The 20415-nt window shown below is 46.4% G+C and overlaps 1 protein-coding gene across 2 annotated transcripts in view; it reads left to right on the top strand.

The window, feature by feature from the left end:
* TRIO (trio Rho guanine nucleotide exchange factor) overlaps positions 1-20415 on the top strand; it is a 363125-nt gene that overhangs the window by 237533 nt on the left and 105177 nt on the right. For both annotated transcript variants that reach the window (XR_003507150.1, XM_027519979.1), the window contains exons 22-31: positions 4435-4629; positions 4730-4845; positions 5677-5743; positions 6457-6566; positions 7944-8013; positions 8567-8656; positions 11144-11236; positions 13701-13812; positions 15422-15612; positions 17559-17660. Coding sequence is in view for 1 of the 2 variants with exons in the window: in XM_027519979.1 (XP_027375780.1) it covers positions 4435-4629; positions 4730-4845; positions 5677-5743; positions 6457-6566; positions 7944-8013; positions 8567-8656; positions 11144-11236; positions 13701-13812; positions 15422-15612; positions 17559-17660 (1146 nt within the window). In the remaining variant the exon portion in view is untranslated. The remainder of the gene's footprint in view (positions 1-4434; positions 4630-4729; positions 4846-5676; positions 5744-6456; positions 6567-7943; positions 8014-8566; positions 8657-11143; positions 11237-13700; positions 13813-15421; positions 15613-17558; positions 17661-20415) is intronic.

Raw genomic sequence — 20415 nt, 5'->3', positions numbered from 1 at the left:
CACCTTGATTCCTTGGCAACTCAAGGCAGCAGTTTCTCAGAATGCTTTGCACGCACCACCTGCATCCAGGCTCTGGGTGTTTCCTTAGAAGCAGATTTCAGTCCTCACCAGGCACCGCACATACTGACCTGGAGTCGCTGGGAGCGGGCCCTGACACACAGCATCTCTAACCATCTCCCCGGGTGGTTTTTATGCATGCTGAAGTTTGAGACCTGCTGCCTTAGGTTGACCTTCACAATCTTGTCACCTTCTCCCCACACGGCTCCCTGATTGCCAGTCTCCTGTGCCAGACACCTTCTTTGACCAGACAGTGTCCAAGACCATTGAATCTGCATCATTTCCGGGCTTCTGGTCACCTGAGGACACCACGAATGAGGCTCTTTTGAGTTTGTGGGCTTAAGCGTTCAGTCTGCCTTTATTTTTCTCTAGTCCCTTGATTATGCCTAAAGATGAAGTTGTTCGAATTATAACATTTGTACACTTTAAAAACAAAAATCTGCTTTCATAAAAATCTCTTTACAGAAGCAAGGAGGCTGCTGTGTCCTGCTGGTAAAGCAGAAGCAGGAGTTGTTAGAGGCACCAGGTGCCCAGCAGTGCTTATCATACGCATTCATGCAAAAAATGAAAGGGAGAAAATGACATGTATACATACAAATACTTGTTTGTATGTAATAAAGCTGGGAGGGATTGGGGGCAGGAGGAGAAGGGGACGACAGAGGATGAGATGGCTGGATGGCATCACTGACTCAATGGACGTGAGTCTCAGTGAACTCCGGGAGTTGGTGATGGACAGGGAGGCCTGGCGTGCTGCGCTTCATGGGGTCGCAAAGAGTCGGACACGACTGAGCGACTGATCTGATCTGATCATGCACACAAAGCTGATAGAGGCAACAGGCCTATGTAGAGAAGACTTTTCACTTTGTGTCCTTCTGTGTCCTTTGAATTTTGAATTCTGTGAATTCAAATACACTTTGAATGTATACAAATTCAAGTACAGTTCAAATACAATACATGAATGCATTTAAAAAGTACAAATTAAAAATACAATATTATAAAAGGTTCATGGATTTGCAGATTCATTCTACTTAGTTTTGATCACACCATTCATTCTTTCAACAATTATTTATTGAGCCCCTACTGTGTACCATGAGCTACTCCCTGTGCTGAGCTCATGGATTGCATGTTCTGATCGGACAAACCAGCAGTAACTTGATGAATAAGTAAATGTATATACACGCATGTTAAACAATAAGAACAAAAGACAGCCATAGGGACGAGGGTTGCCATCTTTGATAGGCTGTGGTTGATTTCATCAAGAAGCCTTTGACTCTCTGATTAGCATTTTTTGTTTAAATGAAGTTTATACATGGAAGATTTATAGATCTACCAGGCTTTGCCTCTGGGAAATCTTGTGGTCTGCGTTGAGTTTCATAGAATCAGAATCAGCCTATTGGCGTCACATATAGACAACTAGTCTGTTTTGTGATGTATTTTCGACATATGTGAAAATCTTCCTTTGGTTTCTTGGTGGTTTTTGTTTTCTGTTTTAGTGTAGGCAAATTGTCTCTTTTTATCTTTACTTCTATGTCCCCACCACTTAAAACATGAAACCACTTTCTTAACCCCTTAAAGATACACGGTTGGCCTTTAGACAACAAGGGTTTGAACCGTGTGGGTCCACTTATACTCAGATTTCTTTCGACAGGTAAGTACTACAGTAGTGCGTGATCCCAGTGAAGCCTAGGGTGTGGGCCACTTTGGGGCAGTGGTGTGAAAAGCGAGCCAGGAGGCAGTGCCCAAGCCCCTGAATTGTTGAAGGATAAGCTGTTTGCAGTGCCCTCCACTGATGTCATTCTGACATCAGGGGAATGTAAGGAATGCTTACCTGGTGGTAAAGCACCTTTCTATGATTTTCAGAAGGTTGGAAAACCTCCTCTAGGCAATTTGATTTTTAAAAAAATCCTGCATCAGTCATGTTAATTCTCTCTGATATTAAAATTTACTAATGTTTCTAATTTAAATCCCTTTTGGAATTTATGCTTCTAGGTCTGAAGCTTTGACTTCTTACCTCCTTGGTATATAATTAGGCTTGTCTTAACCAGAAAGGTATCGTGCTGATAACAAGTCAGAAGGTTTGTTTGACAGGTATTTTCCTTTGAGCTCACTCTACATGAGTTCATTTCCACACAAGATGAAGGGCCCAGAAACTTTTAGAATGTTGTCAGTTTTGCTCAATTTCTCCAATAAACAAGTTTTATATAATTCACAATAGTGATTTTTTTTTTTTCACAGAGACAGTAATGTCCCTTGAGTTCACTTTTCAAGTGGGTGTTTGTTTTTTTTTTTTTCTTGTATATTGCGTAATTCTTGCCAGTTAAAAGTAATTACTGCACCAATTAAAGTTACAGGTGTATATACACTTGCGTAAAGGTCCTAATGGTAATTTATTATCTCAATAAATATTTGATAAATGTCCACCATGTACCAGACACAGAGAAGGCGTGTCAGATATTAATGAGCAAAACAAGCAAATGTCCCTGGGTACATTCTAACCAGGAGAGAGAAAGTGATCTTAACAAGTAAATTATACCTCCTTGGAGACTGATGCTACAGGGTGGAGCGGAGCAGATGGGGAGAAGGTGCCTGGGGCAGGGAGGTGAGCTGCAATTTTAAGAGAGTCAGGGAGGCCAGTTAAGAATGGCCTTTATTTGAGCAAAGACATGAAGGAACCACAGAGCTGTCCAGGGAACCAGCTTTCCAGGCCAAAGGGGCCGTGGTGCACAGAACTGAAGGCCAGCAAGCCTGGAGGGGCGCTAGGCAAGTTGGACCCTGTGGGAGAGCCCACGGGAGGCCCAGGGCGCTCATGTAGAGTCTAAGGCTGTTGACAACTGGCTCTGCAAGCTGCCTAGTGAATTCTGCTCAAAACTTTTATTGTACAAACTGAGATAGTTTATCCAGGTTTTGAACCCTGACCTTCTTCCTTTGGGGAATTTTTTAAAGTCAACTTCCTGAATGTTAGGCTTTCACCAGAAAGTCTTTATGACTTAACTGAGAAAAGCAGGTTCCATAGCAGAAGAGTAACTGGAATCATTTAACATGTCAGTGGGAATGTTGAAGGAAGCCGAAGCAGTGATAATGAATGAAGTAACAACAAAGGATATAAATCTAGTGATAATAATAAGTGAAATAGTAAATGCAATGGATGTGACAAAAAAAATCTGTTGAAAAATCAGATTTGAGTTACTGCCATGTCTATATATATGTTTCTGCATATGTATTTAAATATATGTATGTGTGTGCATGCTTGGTCATATCTGCCTCTTTGCAACCCCATGGACTGTAGCCCGCCAGGCTCCTCTGTCCATGGGATTTCCCAGACAAGAATACTGGAGTGGGTTGCCATTTCCTTCTCCAGGGGCTCTTCCTGATCCAGGGATCGAACCTACATCTCTTGTGTCTCCTGCATTAGTAGGCAGGTTCTTTACCATTAACCCACCAGCGAAGTCCATGTTATATATATATAGAGAGAGAGAAGGAGGGACGGAGGGAGAACGCTTCTTTTATGGTTATCCTTAACTTTAAAAAGCAAGAGTTATTCTTCACTTAAAGATCTTTCCTGTGTGCACACGAAAAGTGAAAAAGTGAAAGTCGCTCAGTGGTGTCCACCTCTTTGTGACCCTATGGACTGTAGCCAGCCATGGAATTCTGTCCATGGAGTTCTCCAGGCAAGAACACTGGAGTGGGTTGCCACTTCCTTCTCCAAATGTGTATATAAAATGAAATACATTTATTTTGGAGAGAGAGTTTTCACACAGGGAGCAAGTTTAAAATACCTCTGTGAAGACAGCTTCCCTGGTGGTGACTCCTCCTGCATTATCTCCTGAGAATTAAAGAAGAAATGAGTGTGTGACATGGCGCTTCTTCAGGGGGTTGGTTAGGTGCCTGTGGGGTGGGGGAGATGCCTTGGCCCCGCGGCCTCAGGAAAATCTCCGATGGCTGCTGCCCTGAACAGGCCTTCAGTCTAACTGGGGACGCAGAATAGAGAAGCATGAGGCAGAGGGTATCTGTCCCCTGTACCTGCAGCCTTCACAGGAGGAGGGTCGTGGACCACAGACACCACCCCGAGCCAGTCTCTGCTTGCTCAGTCTGCAGGGTCTGGGCGTCTGCCAGGTGAAGACACCGTTCAGAGCCCAGACTTTTCCTTCGAGGTCGTGAAAATGCCGTTTGTTGGGGAAAGAGGCAAACCAAGGGAGCCAGTCTGGGGACGGGGAGGTGAATTGGTGTGGACGCGGGGGTTCAGTCTGAGTGTCTCTCCCCAGCGGTCGTTTTCCTGTCCAGAGCTCAGAGAGTCGCAGGCCAGTTGCCACTGTGTTTCTGGCTGCCAGCAATTGGACGCATTTGCTTCACAATACTTTTCCTGTTGTTCTTTCGCAGCAAACCAAAGAGAGAGTGAAGCTATTGATACAGCTGGCCGACGGCTTTTGTGAAAAGGGGCATGCCCATGCGGCAGAAATAAAAAAATGTGTCACTGCCGTGGATAAGAGGTACAGAGACTTCTCTCTGCGGATGGAGAAATACAGGACCTCTTTGGAGAAAGCCCTAGGGATTTCTTCAGATTCCAACAAATCGGTAAATTGCTTTGTGCCAGCGGGATAAATTACCGTCTGTGTCTTTGTGTCCTGCTTGTTGATTTAATTAACAGAGGTGCACTGCCTCCCTTATTCCACAGAGCAAAAGTCTTCAGCTGGATATTGTTCCGGCCAGTATCCCCGGCTCAGAGGTGAAACTCCGAGACGCCGCCCATGAACTTAATGAGGAAAAGCGGAAATCTGCCCGCAGGAAAGAGTAAGCTAGCCTCGAAGAGCCCGCCAGGATTCAGTGAGGAAGTGAAGGAAATGTCACTTGGACAAGCACGCTTGTTTCTGTGTGCGCTCTGAAACCAAACGGCGTGAATCCTTCTCATTGCTCTGAATGTGCTTCGTGTTCACAGCAGCAGTGCCCACTGGGTGCACTGCGCCCACATCAGCTGATTTGGAAACAGTGTCTTGTTTTTATCCTGTGCCCCTGTCTCATGGGGTTGACAACTTGCTCTGCTATCATTTGTCATCAGTGGGTCATGAGTGATAATACTGGGGAGGAGAAATTAATAATACAAGTGCTGAAGTTTCAAAGTTGCCAATTAGTAAACTCTACTGAGTATTAATAGAGACCAAAGATGGCTCTAAACCAGTGGTTGTCAGTCGGGGCTAGCTTTGTTCCCCCCAGAGGGACATTGGGCAGTATGTGGAGGCATTTGGGTTGTCGACTAGTGGGGCGGGGGAAGCGCTACTGGCATCTTGGGGGCAGAGACCAGGAGTGCCGTTCAGCGTCCTGTAGTGCCCAGGCCAGCCCTCAGCAAAGCATCGTCCAGCCCCAAACATCAACGCTGCCAAGTTGAGAAATCCTGATCACTGGGTACCGTAGCAAAATTTTTTCCAAAATGTTTTTTTTTCTTTGACCTGGTGACTGGGCACTGTTAGTCTTTGACTCATTCTTGTTTTAATCTTCCAGAACACATCACTGGCTAAAGCTTTTAAAATCACCTTATTATTTCATAAACCCTAAAAGTGAATAGTTAAAATGAGCCTGTGTCCTGACTGTGAATTAAACTGGTCACTTGTCTTCCTCTGCTTTAAGGTTCATAATGGCTGAGCTAATTCAAACTGAAAAGGCTTACGTAAGAGACCTCCGGGAGTGTATGGATGTAAGTAAGTTTTTTTGCTTGTTTGTTTAGATGGGGTATATACAGTCTTGCTGTTTATTCTTGTATGTGCTCAGTCACTTCAGTCATGTCCAGCTCTTTGCAACCCAATGGACTGTAGCCCGCCAGGCTCCTCGGTCCACAGGAGATGGCCAGGGCTATTTATTCTTACCTACTGAATTCTTAAACTGGTCGCCCGTTTCGTTGTTGTTTTTGAGATTGAAAGTGTGCACAGGCGGCCCTCTCTGCGTGTTTCTGCACTTCTGTGAAGTTCCAGGCATGTTTTCGCTCATTACAGAGATGATAACAGCGCTAATCCTCTCGTTTCATTTATCACATGACGGCCTGGCTGACATTCTCTCGGTAGAATTTTACAGCAGCTTCAGAGAGACACGCCTACCGATTACAATTAGCCGCTGATGCTCCGTAGTTTAACGAATGTTCCTCATACCTTGAGGAGCAGCTTAATCCCCAGATTTGAAGCTGGGAGTATATTTAGAGTCTAAAAGAACAGACTGTATGCTCAAACATTAATAACAACTGAGATTTGTCTTAGTAATAGTTTCTCATGTTGTTTTGTAAGAGGCTTCATTCTTAAGATACATTTTTAGCTAGACATTAACTCTGGGTGTGTATTGACGGAGAGCAGAAGTAGCCGTTTCTTGGAGATGTGCTCAGGGCTTTTGTCCAACCCTCTCTGTTTCCCTCCCGGCCAGACCTACCTGTGGGAAATGACCAGCGGCGTGGAGGAGATCCCCCCGGGCATTGTAAACAAAGAGCTCATCATCTTCGGGAACATGCAGGAAATCTACGAGTTTCACAATAAGTGAGTGGCTTCATCTGTAGGGACCCTGTTAGCGACTCTAGAAGTCTAGGTACTATGCTGAAGTACCATGACAAATGCAAGTTTCCAGTCGAATACACATAGATTCCAGGGATCCTGTTGGAATTTGAAGGAAGCCTGCCAGTCTTGCTTCAAGGACAGACATTCTTGAGACTGTTTTTAACAGAGACTCGACTTTCTATTTGAATTCACTCTTTATAGAAATGAGATTTGGAAAGCCGAAGCCATTTCGTAGGCACACTGGCTGCTCTCGAGCCGTATCGTCAGCTGCCCCGTCAGTTACTTCTTAGGGTTCAAAGAAAGGACTGGCCTCCACGGGCTGCTGGCTGATGTTTTTGGTCTTTCCTAATAAGAAGGAGGAAGGAACTGAGGACAGAACAGATGCGTAGTGTGACCAAAGTAAAGTGCACTTGCCACTGGCCAGAGGAGGAGCATGATTTTATTTTTAAAGTCGAAAAAGGAGAGAAAAAAAAAAGGCAGCAGCAGCATCTTTAGGTGGAGTCTGTGCACCCCAAATCACCCGAGAAAGATGGTGCTGGGCCAGAGCCGGCAGGGTGTTCCTCGCTTCTCTGCCCCCCACCCCACCACCAGCAAAGACACGAAGACCTGACTGGTTCTCTGAACTGAGTATCCCCGAAACTATATCCTTTGCTACTAAACGTATCAGGCTTCCCAGGTGGCAGGAGTGGTAAAGAACCCGCCTGCCATAAGAGACAGCAGATTCGATCCCTGGATCAGGAAGATCCCCTGGAGAAGGACATGGCAACCCACTCCAGTATTCTTGCCCGGAGAATCCCATGGACAGAGGAGCCTGGGCTGCTACAGTCTTGGGGGTTGCAAAGAGTCAGACACAACAGAAGTGACTTAGCACACATCTTCTGAACAGCTGGGGTAACGATTCTACTGGAAAGTATCTGAAAGTGAAAGGGAACGTCCCTCAGTTGTGTCTGACTCTATGGACTATAGAGTGCATGCAATTCTCCAGGCTAGAATACTGGGAGTGGATAGCTTTTCCCTTCTCCAGGGGATCTTCCCAACCCAGGGATTGAACCCAGGCCTCCCATATCATGAGCAGATTCTTTACCAGTTGAGCTACAAGGGAAGCCCAGAAAGTATCTGAAGGCTGAACTAATTAATTGTATGAAAGTCAAAGTAACTTACCCCAGTTCATAGCTCTTGCTGCACATTTTGTTAAACTAAAACCTAAATGATACAGTTTTCACTGCTTTTGATTAAAATGATGCAATTCAGACTTTGCCTAAATTCATGGTATGCTTGGTCTCGTTCCTGGCGTGTCATCTCACTCGTAAAATGCTTTAGGACACCTTAATAATATTATACCGTTTTTACTCTCTGCAGCATATTCCTAAAAGAGCTGGAAAAATATGAGCAGTTGCCGGAGGACGTGGGACATTGCTTTGTAACCTGGGTAATGAAACCTCAGCACCTTGTTCTGTCACTACTGTTTGGTGGCTTTGACGGACGTTAGAAGGAACGCTGTCCACTTCTCAAATGGCATCCTTTTCTCCTGGTGTCTGCAGACAGAAAAGCAGACTTTACCCCCAAAGAGTTATGTTCTCCAGCTAGTTATTACTGTGGAACTGACTTTCATTGGCAGTAGTGCTGGCTTGGTATAGAACGTTGAGTGAATATGCCAGGCCTCCGCATGGCCTTGGGGATTCCTATGTAACTATGAGTCCTGGTGACAGGCCCTGCTAAGTGTGATGCTCAGGTCTGCACCCTCTGTTGTAAGAAGAGAGGCTGGGGCTCCGTCCTGACTCGCTGGGCCAGGGGAGGTTTCTGGACGTGTGTCCTATCACAGGACATGTTTCTTATTTTAATGTCTTTCTTTAGAAATTTTCTTAAATTGGAGGCTTGAATTTCATTTACATATCCAGCTTCTTTTTACATAAAAAGTTTGTCATAATTTGACTTATTGCCATTTGAAAGGGATACTAGTCTAATTTTCTTTTTGTTTATAGGCAGACAAGTTTCAGATGTATGTCACATATTGCAAAAATAAGCCTGATTCTACTCAGCTGATATTAGAGCATGCAGGATCCTACTTTGATGTAAGTAATAGATTACTAAAAAAAAAGCTGTGGTATTTTCTAAGTTGCTTTTGGTGTACATTAAATGTAGGTTGACTCGTAACTTTCACCTAATTAGTTTGATATCATTTTTATCTATCAAAAGTGGAGTATTCTTATACTTATGGTTTTAAAATATTTTTCTATAGTATTGCAAGCTCTGTGTACTGTAAAAATTTCAGACTGTAACATGCACATGTGTATATATGTCTTTACTTACCATTTATATATACTCAATAGTTTTTTGTTTGTAATATTGTACATATGAGTACATATGAAGCTAATCATCTTTTCTCCTCTATAAAACAGAAATAATTTTAGGTATTTTTAATCACTTATTTTTCCCATTTCAATTTCATGATGTACTTAATTTCCAAAAGCAGCCTACCAGTAAAATTTTACAAATGGCACTGTAACAACTCAGACCATTGGGAGGTTCATTAATTATATTGTCGTGTGTGTAAACATAGTTTATTTTTTTGGAAAGATTTTACAGAGAGGTTGTTTAGAACAAAAAAGATGGAGTCGTATGATACATAAAGTGATTGGGGGGGTTTCCAGAACATAGTCAGATGTGCCAAACACCTTTTGTTTTGATTAAAGATAAGGTACTTTCGAATGTTAGATGTAATTTGGTGTGTGAGTCCACAAGGTTATTAGACTTGTTCCCATGCTCGCGTTTGTACATAGCCACCTGTGATCATCTGCTGTTCTCTGAAAGTCTGGGAAATTAGAGTAAACTTTAGCCTCTGTCTTTGAAGTAGAGCCCTGGCTGTGGATGGCCCTCTCTCAGTTGTCATTCTCATGACCAGTAGTTACACGGCCCTTGGTGGGTGAACAGGAAGCCCACTCTCAGCCCAGGGTGGCCCTTTCCTTCCAGTATTTCACACAACCCTGGGTCTTCGCCATTATGTGGAGCCCACCACCATGGCCCTGTGCAGTTAGAATTATTTAAGGCCTAAGAAGCAATGAGAGCTTGTGGCACACATAATGTTCAGAATCAAAGTCGTTTAAAAACCCTGTGGCCTAAATAGGAAGCCAAGAGCTAAGAGATTGGAAATACAGTAGTTTGTTGTGAAAAGGAGAGCAGACAGGAGAGAGTTCCTTATGGTGAAGGTGAAGGAAGCCTCCAGTAGAGAGGGCTGGGATGTGGTCTGTGACGAGGGTGCACATGTGGCTGGAGCTTCAGGAGCTATAGCCAGAGAGTCTGACTGTAGGGCGGGCACAGTGACAGCCATGGGGGACGGGGCACAGTGAGGGCCAGGGGGGTGGACACATCGACGGCCCCAGGGGGCGGGCACAGTGATGGCCACATGGGGGCGGGGCACAGTGATGGCCACACGGGGGCGGGGCACAGTGAGGGCCTAGGGGAGCGGGCTCGTAGATGGCCCAGGGGGGCGGGCACAGCGATGGCCACACAGGGGTGGGGACAGTGATGGCCACACGGGGGCGGGCACAGTGAGGGCCCAGGGGGGCGGGCACAGTGAGGGCCCGGGGGGTGGGCACAGTGAGGGCCCAGGGGGATGGGCACAGTGAGGGCCTGGGGGGCGGGGCACGGTGATGGCCCCCGGTGGCGGGCACAGTGATGGCCCAGGGGTTGGGGCATAGTAATGGCCACACGGGGGCGGGGCACAGTGACGGGCTGGGGGGGTGGGCACAGTGATGGCAATGGCGGGCAGGCACAGTGACAGCCACAGGGGCAGGACACAGCGATGGCGCACGGGGGCGGGCACAGTGAGGGCCCAGGGGGGCGGGCACAGCGATGGCCACATGGGGGCGGGGCACAGTGATGGCCACACGGGGGCGGGGCACAGTGAGGGCCTAGGGGAGAGGGCTCGTAGATGGCCCAGGGGGGCGGGCACAGCGATGGCCACACAGGGGTGGGGACAGTGATGGCCACACGGGGGCGGGCACAGTGATAGCCTGGGGGGCGGGGCACAGTGACGGCCCGGGGGAGCAGGCACAGTGACAGCCACGGGGGCGAGGCACAGCGACGGCGCACGGGGGCGGGCACAGTGACGGCCCAGGGGGGCGGGCACAGCGATGGCCACACGGGGGTGGGCACAGTGATGGCCACACGGGGGCGGGCACAGTGATAGCCTGGGGGGCGGGGCACAGTGACGGCCCAGGGGAGCAGGCACAGTGACAGCCACGGCGGGCAGGCACAGTGACAGCCACGGGGACGGGCACAGTGATGGCCCAGAGAGCAGGCCGGGGAGTGGTCGGCCTCCCTGCTTGACCTCTGCACATGAAGGCCTGTAGTGCAGGGGAGACCCTGTGTCTTCAGGGCTCAAAGTGATGATTGAGACTTGCTATTTTTATGTTGAGTTTATTAAAAGAAGCAATAGAGATTTCTGTATATTTATAGAAAAAGTAGTTTGTGTGATTTCATCATGCGGGTAAATAATGTAGATTTTTAGTTCTCCTGTCTGACCTCCCAGTGGTGTGTGTATTCTTTTTTGAATACAGGAAATACAGCAGCGGCACGGATTAGCCAATTCCATCTCCTCCTACCTTATTAAACCAGTTCAGCGAATAACGAAATATCAGCTCCTTTTAAAAGTATGTATGAAGCATCTTCAACCTACAAAATGTTACACATGGTGTGTTGCCACTTTGACATTGTTTTATTTGTCTAAAGTACTCTAAGTTTTTGAAACAACATCTAGCAAATTAATTTTATTTTTTAATTCATTGCCATTTTTTGCCCTGACTGATTTCTCAGTGTATCAGGTAAATAAGAGTATATTTCCTAACTGTGCACCTGAACTTTGCTGACTGATCCTAGTCCCTAACATAAGATTGAGAAAGGAAAGAGAATGATTTAGTGCCAATTCTGGATAATTTAGTGCATTGCTATGATTTCTGTCAAACTGACCTTGCTGTTTTTTGGTTGTGAATAATCATAATTAAAATTGCACTTGTAAAAGTCAAATAATAATTAGTTTTGACAATACAATGGTAAACAAAGCTTAGAATTTGTGGTAAGAGTTATTATAGGATTTATTGTATATAATTGACATTTTCTTGGCTACAAGAAAACTAATTTACAACTTCACCTCATGATGTTCTACCCCACTGTTTCCTTAGCTGGTGAACATTACTAAGCATCAGAACGTACCCAACACCCATTTATCCCAGTAAGACTGTTTCATGAACCCGATTATGTCCCAGTTCAGCCCTAACACAATAGGGGATCTTGTAATTTTTCTGGATATAAAAGAGATACAGAAGATGAAGTTTTGAATGTCCAAAACCCTTATTGACTTTATGTTGTTGTTAATTTAAAAAAAGCAAATCTACAGGCAGTCAAAGGGGCTACATTCTTTTGTGACAGGACCCCATTATGGCATTCTCCTATCAGAAAGCTCTCCTGCGCTTTCAGAATGTCAGATTCCCATTAGGGGATTTTATGACCACCACAGCAGAAATATGTGGTTGCTATAAATGTGCAAGAGAAGTCAGGAAGCTAAGTTGTTTATATTCACATTTGCCCTCTGATTTCTAATTCTGCAAAGGCAGTTTACCTCTTAGTGTCCTCAAGATTGATGGCTTTTGTTTTTCACATGTGGTTCTAGTAAAGATCTCAGCCTCAGTGACCTCACATCTAGTCATTCACTATTAAGCTGCTGCTTTAATTTATAAACCTGACTTGATTCTGCCCAGGGGTTCTTCCATTGAGCAATCATGAGCTATGCTGAGCTCCCCAATGAGGGGGTTTTCAGCCTCAGCACGTGGCAGTTTTAAAGCCCTTAATGCCAAGCGGCTCAGAATAAGCAGTGCCCATCATCTGGCCATGAGAACAGGGGTCTGTTGGGCAGCTGCTTTGCCCTAAACCAGAGGTCCCCAACCTCCAGGATCTAATGGCTGATGATCTGAGGTGGAGCTGATGTAATGATCATAGGAATAAAGTGCACAATAATTGCAGTGTGCTTGAATCATCCCGAAACCATTCTTCTCACCCCGCCTGCCCCCCGCCCCCCAACTCTCGTCCATGGGAAAAGTGTCTTCCACAAAACCTGGTGCCAGAAAGGATGGGGACCACTGCCCTGGACCCTCCAGGGTGTGGTTAAAGCCAGCGGCAGTGCCACACCCTCCTGCTGAACACGGGACACAGAAGGCTGTTGCTGCTGACTGCTAACAGTCATTAACACACGGGGAGAAAATACCTTGGCCCCTCTGGATGCTGACTGCTAACAGTCATTAATACACGGGGAGAAAACACCTTGGCCCCTTTAGAATGTGACTCTGTGGTCCTTGCTGTCACTCCTCTAAGACAAGTATTCTCCTACATAGATGTGAAATGTTGTTTCCCTGGGGAGGCATCCTGCAGTCATTAGCGCTTTCTGAACATCCCAGCACAGAGAAGTGTTTCCCTATAGAAACCTGGACAGCCATGCAGTTCCGGCTGGAGACGGGGCAGCTCCAAAGTAGGGGGACATTGTGTATGTGTTAGTGGCTCAGTTGTGTCCAACTCTTTGCAGTCCCCTAGGCTGAGCCCGCCGGAGACCTCTGTCCATGGAATTCTCCAGGCAAGAGTAAGGGTGGAATAGAGTACTGTTCCCTTCGCCAGGGGATCTTCCCCACCCAGGGATTGAACCTGGGTCTCCTGCATTGCAGGCAGATAGAGCTCAGGATCGTGCTGGATCCTGTGGCCAGCAGAGCAGGACTCACTGGACTCTGACTTCACCTTCGAGTGTAACCTCTAGGTGACTGTGCTTTGCTACCCTGATTAAATTGTTTGTCATTTTTGAGGCTCAGTAGTTAACATTACACTAAACTCACCTTCAACTATGACTGCATTTGGTTTCCTCTGAAGCCTAAGAAACATCCTGACTTGAGCAGGACAAACCCTTCCATCCACTGGCTAAAGAGGCAATTCAAATTTATCCTGCATTCCCTTATGAGAATCTCTGCCCAGTTGACCACATCTGTTCTTACCACAAACGTCACGGATTTTCACAAACTCTGTGGTTTCTGTGAAGACCTCCTTAGTGGAACATCTCACGGTCTTGGTCTCCCACAGGAGCTGCTCACGTGCTGCGAGGAGGGGAAGGGGGAGATCAAGGATGGGCTGGAGGTGATGCTCAGCGTGCCTAAGCGGGCCAACGATGCCATGCACCTCAGCATGCTGGAAGGTAGGCCCCCCGCCCCGCCGACGCTGCTCCGCCCCCATCCCCATGTCCTTGCCCCTCCATGCTCAGTTAGGAGTCACCGGTGGAGGCACGGGGCCTTCTCTTTCCAAAAATTGGTCTCGTTGCTTCCCTCGAGGAGCTCACGACATGCTCCCCCGTCATTACAAGCCTGTCTGCAGCCACTCCGCTCTGCACCCCAGGAGCACTCGGTCTCCGTGGTAGATGGACAGGTGGAAGGATAGGTAGACCCACCCCCCCAGGATTGCATGGTCCCCCCAGGGCTCATGTCCTCCCCATCTCTCCATCCACTGCATCACTTGCTGGAGCCTTGCAGAAGCAGGTACCACCTCCCTGCCCATGCAGCCGAGCCAGATGTGCAGCGTGGTAAAGAGAGAATCGGATAAATATGCTTAATTAAACATTATCATCATGAGCATAATTTCCCTGACTGCTTCTATCTAAGAAAGCTCTTTCTTTGTAATAGCTTAACTCTTATTGTCAGGTTACTCAAGAGTTATTTTAAGCAGTACTCCTGCCCCAAAGCTTGTGCTGGCCTGTGTCGTCACCGTCGGCTGCATTGAACCATTTTACCGGTGACGGCAGAGGCACTCCCGATTGTTGCAGAGACACCCCGTCCCCTCAGAATCAGGGGCCAAGCCAGAACACCTTTCTTCCTCTGATGTAAAATCCTGAGCAGGCGGGCAGCCCTCATGAGGTCACTGGGCCTCTGGCTCTCTCTGGCCGATCTCTCTCTCCACTCCTCGGGTGTTGTTCTGGGTGGCCAGGTGTGCAGGGTGTGTCAAGGCCCTGTTCAAAACTCCCATCTGGCAGGCCGCAGGGGAGGGGGCCAGCGCTCGGGGCAGACACTTGCGGCCCCGGGCATAGGTGGGCGTGGCTGTGGCTGCCCCGGCCCACAGGATGCTGGGAGATGCAGGCTGGCTTGAGCGGCCACGGAGACAGAGGGGCTTCTGCTGGTAGAGAGGGCAGGAGATCACTAGCTGCCCCTGCCCCGCATCCACCACGCCATGAAGAGACAGCAGCAGTGAAAGCCGGCCCGCGCCCAGAGCGCCACTGACTCACTTCAACAGTTTTGTGTCTAAAGGAGAGAGAATTCCTCAGGGAACCAGGGATGTCTCCCAGGAGGAAGGCCAGACAAGGGTCTGGAAGAAACGCTGGGACTGCAGAGAGCAGTCCAGGAAGGACATTCTGGGCTGAGGAAGCCAAGGCTCAGGACGTAGAGTGGAAGTTGGGGGTCGGGGGTCGGGGTCGGTGAGCCATCCTGGATGGGGCAGCTGGGAGGAAAGCTGCGAGCAGTGTGGGAGGGACACTGAGGGATGGGGTGCTTGAAGCCGGTCTCAGATGGTGAAGAAGGAGGACTTGCAGAATAAGGCTGCGTTTGTTTTGAACGGGGTGCGGAATACATGCAAGGCTGTCTTCTAGGAAGAATTATCCTCTGTCAGTGCTAGGGAGACTGGAGCCCAAGGCCCAGATGGGAAACTCTCATCTGGGATTTAATCGATGGGCCTCTTACAAATGTTTAAGCAGCCGTAACGCAGTCCTGCATCGTTGCTAATTTCCTTTCAATTGACTGTGCCTTTTCTTCACGTCCTAGGGTTCGATGAGAACATTGAGTCTCAGGGAGAGCTGATCCTGCAGGAATCCTTCCAAGTGTGGGACCCCAAAACCTTAATCCGAAAGGGCCGTGAGCGGCACCTTTTCCTGTTTGAGATGTCCTTGGTGTTTAGTAAAGAAGTAAAAGATTCCAGTGGCAGAAGCAAGTACCTTTATAAAAGCAAATTGTTTGTAAGTACAGGCCTTCAGAATTGTAAGTTTAAAGGTGACACAATTGCAGTTTTTTTATGGGTAGAGAAAAATTAGCGTTGGTTGCCTTCGGTTTTAACCTCCCAAACTGTTCTGAACTATCATCTGAAATTGTCCCATTTTCATCTTCAGTCAAATTCTAACATTCCTGAATCCACTAGAGGGCGCTTGTGAGTGTCAACATCCCTAAGTTTAGGAAACTTGGTTTTTTCTAAATTATGTAAGATCTAACTATGGGATAAGAGAACACTTTATAAGTGAAATTAAATTATTTATCTCCTGGGTGTCTTAACTAGCTTTATAGATAAATCAAGCATACCAGATTGTGGTTAAGTAAGTTCTCACATCATTATAATTAATGTTTCATTCACCAGCATTGGAATTTACTTAAGCAGCCTTTAAGCAGCCTTACAGGTGTCTTAATGTTGGCTCTTAATGAGGAAGCTTGACTTTTTTCATTAAAAATAAATTTAAGAAAAATAGATGATCTTAGCGGTTCTTTACAGCAGCAAAATATGATTATTAGAGAAAATTGTATAAGCAAAATCACTTTAAAGATCCACATGCCCTCCATCCCCCGACTTCCACCCAGAGACAGCCTCTCTGCCATGCTTGACAGATACAGCGATGCATTTACCTTTAACTTGTCATGTACTTCCTGGCAAGAGAGATATAACCTGGTTCTTTTTTCCACAGGTTAGCAGCCCCACCCAAGTCTCTATAAACCACGAGTCAATGCTCAGAAAAGTCTCGAGCGGGTGTCAACTTCCAGGTCCCCTGAGCTCTGCCTCCCCTTCACGGGCAATACCTCAGAGGGCTCTCAACACAGAATTTCTGGGCAGGGTCAGGCAGGGGGAGGAAAAATCACTGTTGGAGAACAGAAAGTGCAGGAGAATTCGGTTTCTTCACCAGATGTGGCAGATCACTTATACATGTTGGTAGAAACTTGGAATTTGGACAACTTACACATTTTTGTGATATCCTCATGTTAATCAAAGTCCTGGAACAATAGAATACGACCAAGCGTAGAAAGCATCTTAATAATCACCTGGAGTTTACACATTCAAGCTAATGGCTTTCATACCATTTTCCTTGGCTTGTGTCCTGCTTGAGATTGTCTTTTGGCCCACAGCCTGCCTGACATCATTTTAGATCATATTGTAACTGCAGAGAAAAAATGCAGCATTCCTGGCTAGCCATTTCACTAGCTGGCTTTAATCAGTCCTTAGAGACCACTCTGGTCTGTTTTAGAAGCTGATACATCTTCACTTAATTTATCTTTTAAAAGTTAAGGTTCTCTCAGAGGCCAGATTATGAATCATTTCCCTTGCTGGAAGGGAGAGAATGCATTGGGATGAACTTGATTATTGAAGGGGGGATGAAGATGTTGACCTGTATCTCCACCCCTGCAAATGCATGTAACTACAGACAGAAAGTTTGTCTCTTTGCCCTTAAAATGATTGGTGAACTACTGTACATTAATGCTGTTGATAAGCACATTGGAAAATAACTGAGCTTTAAAGTACCATTTGTCTTCTGTGAAGTTGCTTCGATAATGAAAATTCATGGCGGCAGCTTGGTCACAACTAGGACAGACTCATCTTAGTGTTTACAAGGCTGAAAATAGTCAACTCTTGATTTTCCAGATAATAAGAGTTTTCAGCTATTTTGGTTTTTCTGACTTGGCCTGTTGACCTGCATCAGGATTTCCAGGTAGAAGTACTCAGAGGAAGCGAAAGAGATGAAGCCAATCTTGGGTAGCCTAAGAACAGAATGTCCTCATTTGAACTGAAATGAGACCCAAGGGCTGTGTATCAGCGTAAACAAACTGTCGTTACAATGGAGCTTGACCACGAGTCACCAAAGATGACTTCCTCGCGCTCTGTTCTATATCCCGCCTAATCATGTAATTGTCTTTTTTTCTCCAGACCTCAGAGCTGGGTGTCACAGAGCACGTTGAAGGAGACCCTTGCAAATTCGCACTGTGGGTGGGGAGGACACCAACTTCAGATAATAAGATTGTCCTTAAGGTACGTCCACTGAAGCTGGGGAATGCGCTCTGTGACACATTCACCATATCTGTTACACGTGTGCCTTTTCCTGTTGTTGAAACAGGTTGTCGTGTCCTTCTTTTTGTTCCCTTGGTGGCCCCTAAGCTTGGTGATCACCACAGAAAGAACAGTAAGATGAACCCCGTGTGGTATTCTAGTGGTGCAGTATCTTGAGCTAAACTTTTGCTGCCTACAAAAGATCACATGGAGAAAGGTCTTTCTCATCTTCTCCATGCTTCTGGTCTTATAGAGTATTTTTTTTAAGTGAGTATTTATCCAGGGTGATTGTTTAAGAGATATAGCAAGTTGAGGTACAAAAGGAGGGAGCTATGAACCAGTAGCTCCCATTGTACACTTGACCTCTGGTTTCCAGAGGAAAATAGGCATCGCTGCATCTGTGAGGGCCTTTTGACACTTTGAAGGCTGAACGTGCCCAGAATCTCTGTGGGGTCCTAGACCCTTTGGCTTTCTAGTTTGGAAGCAGAGAAGGGCGGGGGGCATAATCAGGTACAGGGTTTGGTATGTTATCGTTTGAAGTGTTCATAAACACTGAGGTTGTTTTTGAATATATCGTCTTTGAGAGAGGAATATATCTTTGAATATTTGATTTGAACTCTGTTTTGATTATATTGACCTCTCCTAGGAATGATGGAGGACTCTAAGGATGTCTTAGGGACTTCCCTCCTCCCATGTTTAAGAAAATACAGATGGAACTGTGTTTTTGAGCTGTCTGGAAAGACCATAAGAAACTTTAGGATGTTTGGGGGCAGATGTAGCTGAAGATTTGTAGAATATTGGGAGATGAGCCAGCAGCTTAATGGGCCTCTGGTGTATGGACTTGCATGTCAGTGATTTTGTCTTTTACATTCCTTTTCATCTCTCTACGGTATTTCCAGCGACTGTGAGTTATTCAACAATACTGCAATCATAGAGTGTCCGCTGACTATGGAATCCATTGTGTTCCTAAGGTCTTTATTCACATGGAAATGATGGATTGTTTTGCAATGAATATATAATTACCAACCGAGTGTATTTTTCTTGTTAGTCCTGGCATAAAGCTCTATAAAATATAAATTGCACTGATAGCTAGATATTAGATAGCTGAGCTTTCTCTAAGGCATAAAATTTCAAAGTATATTCAAGACGTGAAAACTTCCAACTTTGGTTGAGTGTTTCTCCAGATTAGCTGCAGTGACAAACGCCCAAGGGTGCATCTGAGAAATCATGCCAGATATTTTAGTCAGATATATTATTATTTAGCCATATTTACTATGTCCTAAATGAAATACCCATGATGCAGTTGAACAGTCACATTTCCTATAGGCTTTACCAAATGAAAGTTTGTTTTCTAGGGAATTTGGGGTAGTATTTTTCTGACTTCTAGCAAGACACTAAAGGAAATGATGTCGTTAATAATTTCAGAGATTGCTTGGTGGTGGTGGTTATGGCATAGGTGCTGGTGGTGGTCGTGTAGGCAGTGGTAGATATTTTAGCAGTGGTGTGATGTGGTTATTGTATAGATCGTGAGGGTGTAGGCGGTGGTGGAGATGGTGGTGAGGGTGTAGGTGCTGGTGGTGGTCGTGTAGGTGTTGGTGGGTATTTTAGCACTGATGATGGTAGTTATGGTACAGATGGTAGTGAGGGTATGGATGTTGGTAGAGGGGGTGGTGGTGATGTGATAGATGGTGGGGAGGATGTAGACAGTGGTAGGGATGGTGGAGGAGGTGGGTATTTTAACAGTGGTGGTAGTTACGGTGTAAGTGGTGGTGAGGGTGTAGGTGGTGGTGTGAAGTGCAAGTTGCCCAGTCATGTCTGACTCGTTGTGACCCCATGGACTGTATAGTCCTGGAGGCCAGAATACTGGAGTGGGTAGCTGTTGCCTCCTCCAAGGGATCTTCCCAACCCAGGGATCGAACCCAGGTCTCTAATATTGCAGGTGGACTCTTTACCAGCTGAGCCACCAGGGAAGCTGGAGATGGTGGCGGTGGTGGTGAGAAACTGAAACTGTCAATCACTCAGTCGTGTCTGACTCTTTGCAGCCCCAGGGACTGTAGCCTGCCAGGCTCCTCTGTCCATGAAGTCCTCCAGGCAAGAATGCTGGAGTGGGTGGCCATTCCCTTCCCCGGGGGATCTTCCTGGCCCAGGGCTTGAACCTGGGTCTCCTGCATTGCAGGACTCCCACGTCACTGTCATAGTTGCCAGGGAGGCCCAGTGGCAGCGGTGGCAACAGTAACCGTGGCAACGGCAGTGGTGATGATGGCCTAGTAGCTGTAGAACAAAATGATGACTGTTTTTCATTTTATGGTCTGAAAAGGAGAAGTTTATTTCTAAATCCTTTCCTAAACAGATTGAGACTACTGAGAGTATGAAACAGGTTTTTCCCTTCTCCTAACCAAGTGGGACCTTTGTTGTTGTTCAGATGCTACGCTGTGTCCAACTCTCTGTGACCCCGGGACCACCGCATGCCAGGCTTCCCTGCCTTCTGCTGTCCCCCAGAGTTTCTCAAACTCATGTCCTTTAGGCAGACAAGTGGCCCGTGGCCACTTGAGTCGATGATGCCATCCAGCTGTCTCATCCTCTGTTGCCCACTTCTCCTCCTGCCTTCAATCTTTCCCAGCATCAGGGTCTTTTTCCAGTGAGTTGGCTCTTTGCATCAGGAGGCCAAAGTATTGGAGTTTCACTTTCCACATCTGTCCTTCCAGTGAATATTCAGGGTTGATTTCCTGTAGGATTG

Source organism: Bos indicus x Bos taurus, chromosome 20, assembly GCF_003369695.1.
Source record: "Bos indicus x Bos taurus breed Angus x Brahman F1 hybrid chromosome 20, Bos_hybrid_MaternalHap_v2.0, whole genome shotgun sequence".
NCBI lineage: Eukaryota > Metazoa > Chordata > Mammalia > Artiodactyla > Bovidae > Bos > Bos indicus x Bos taurus.
The sequence above is the reverse complement of the archived record's forward strand: the minus strand, read 5'-3'. Positions and strand labels throughout refer to the sequence as shown.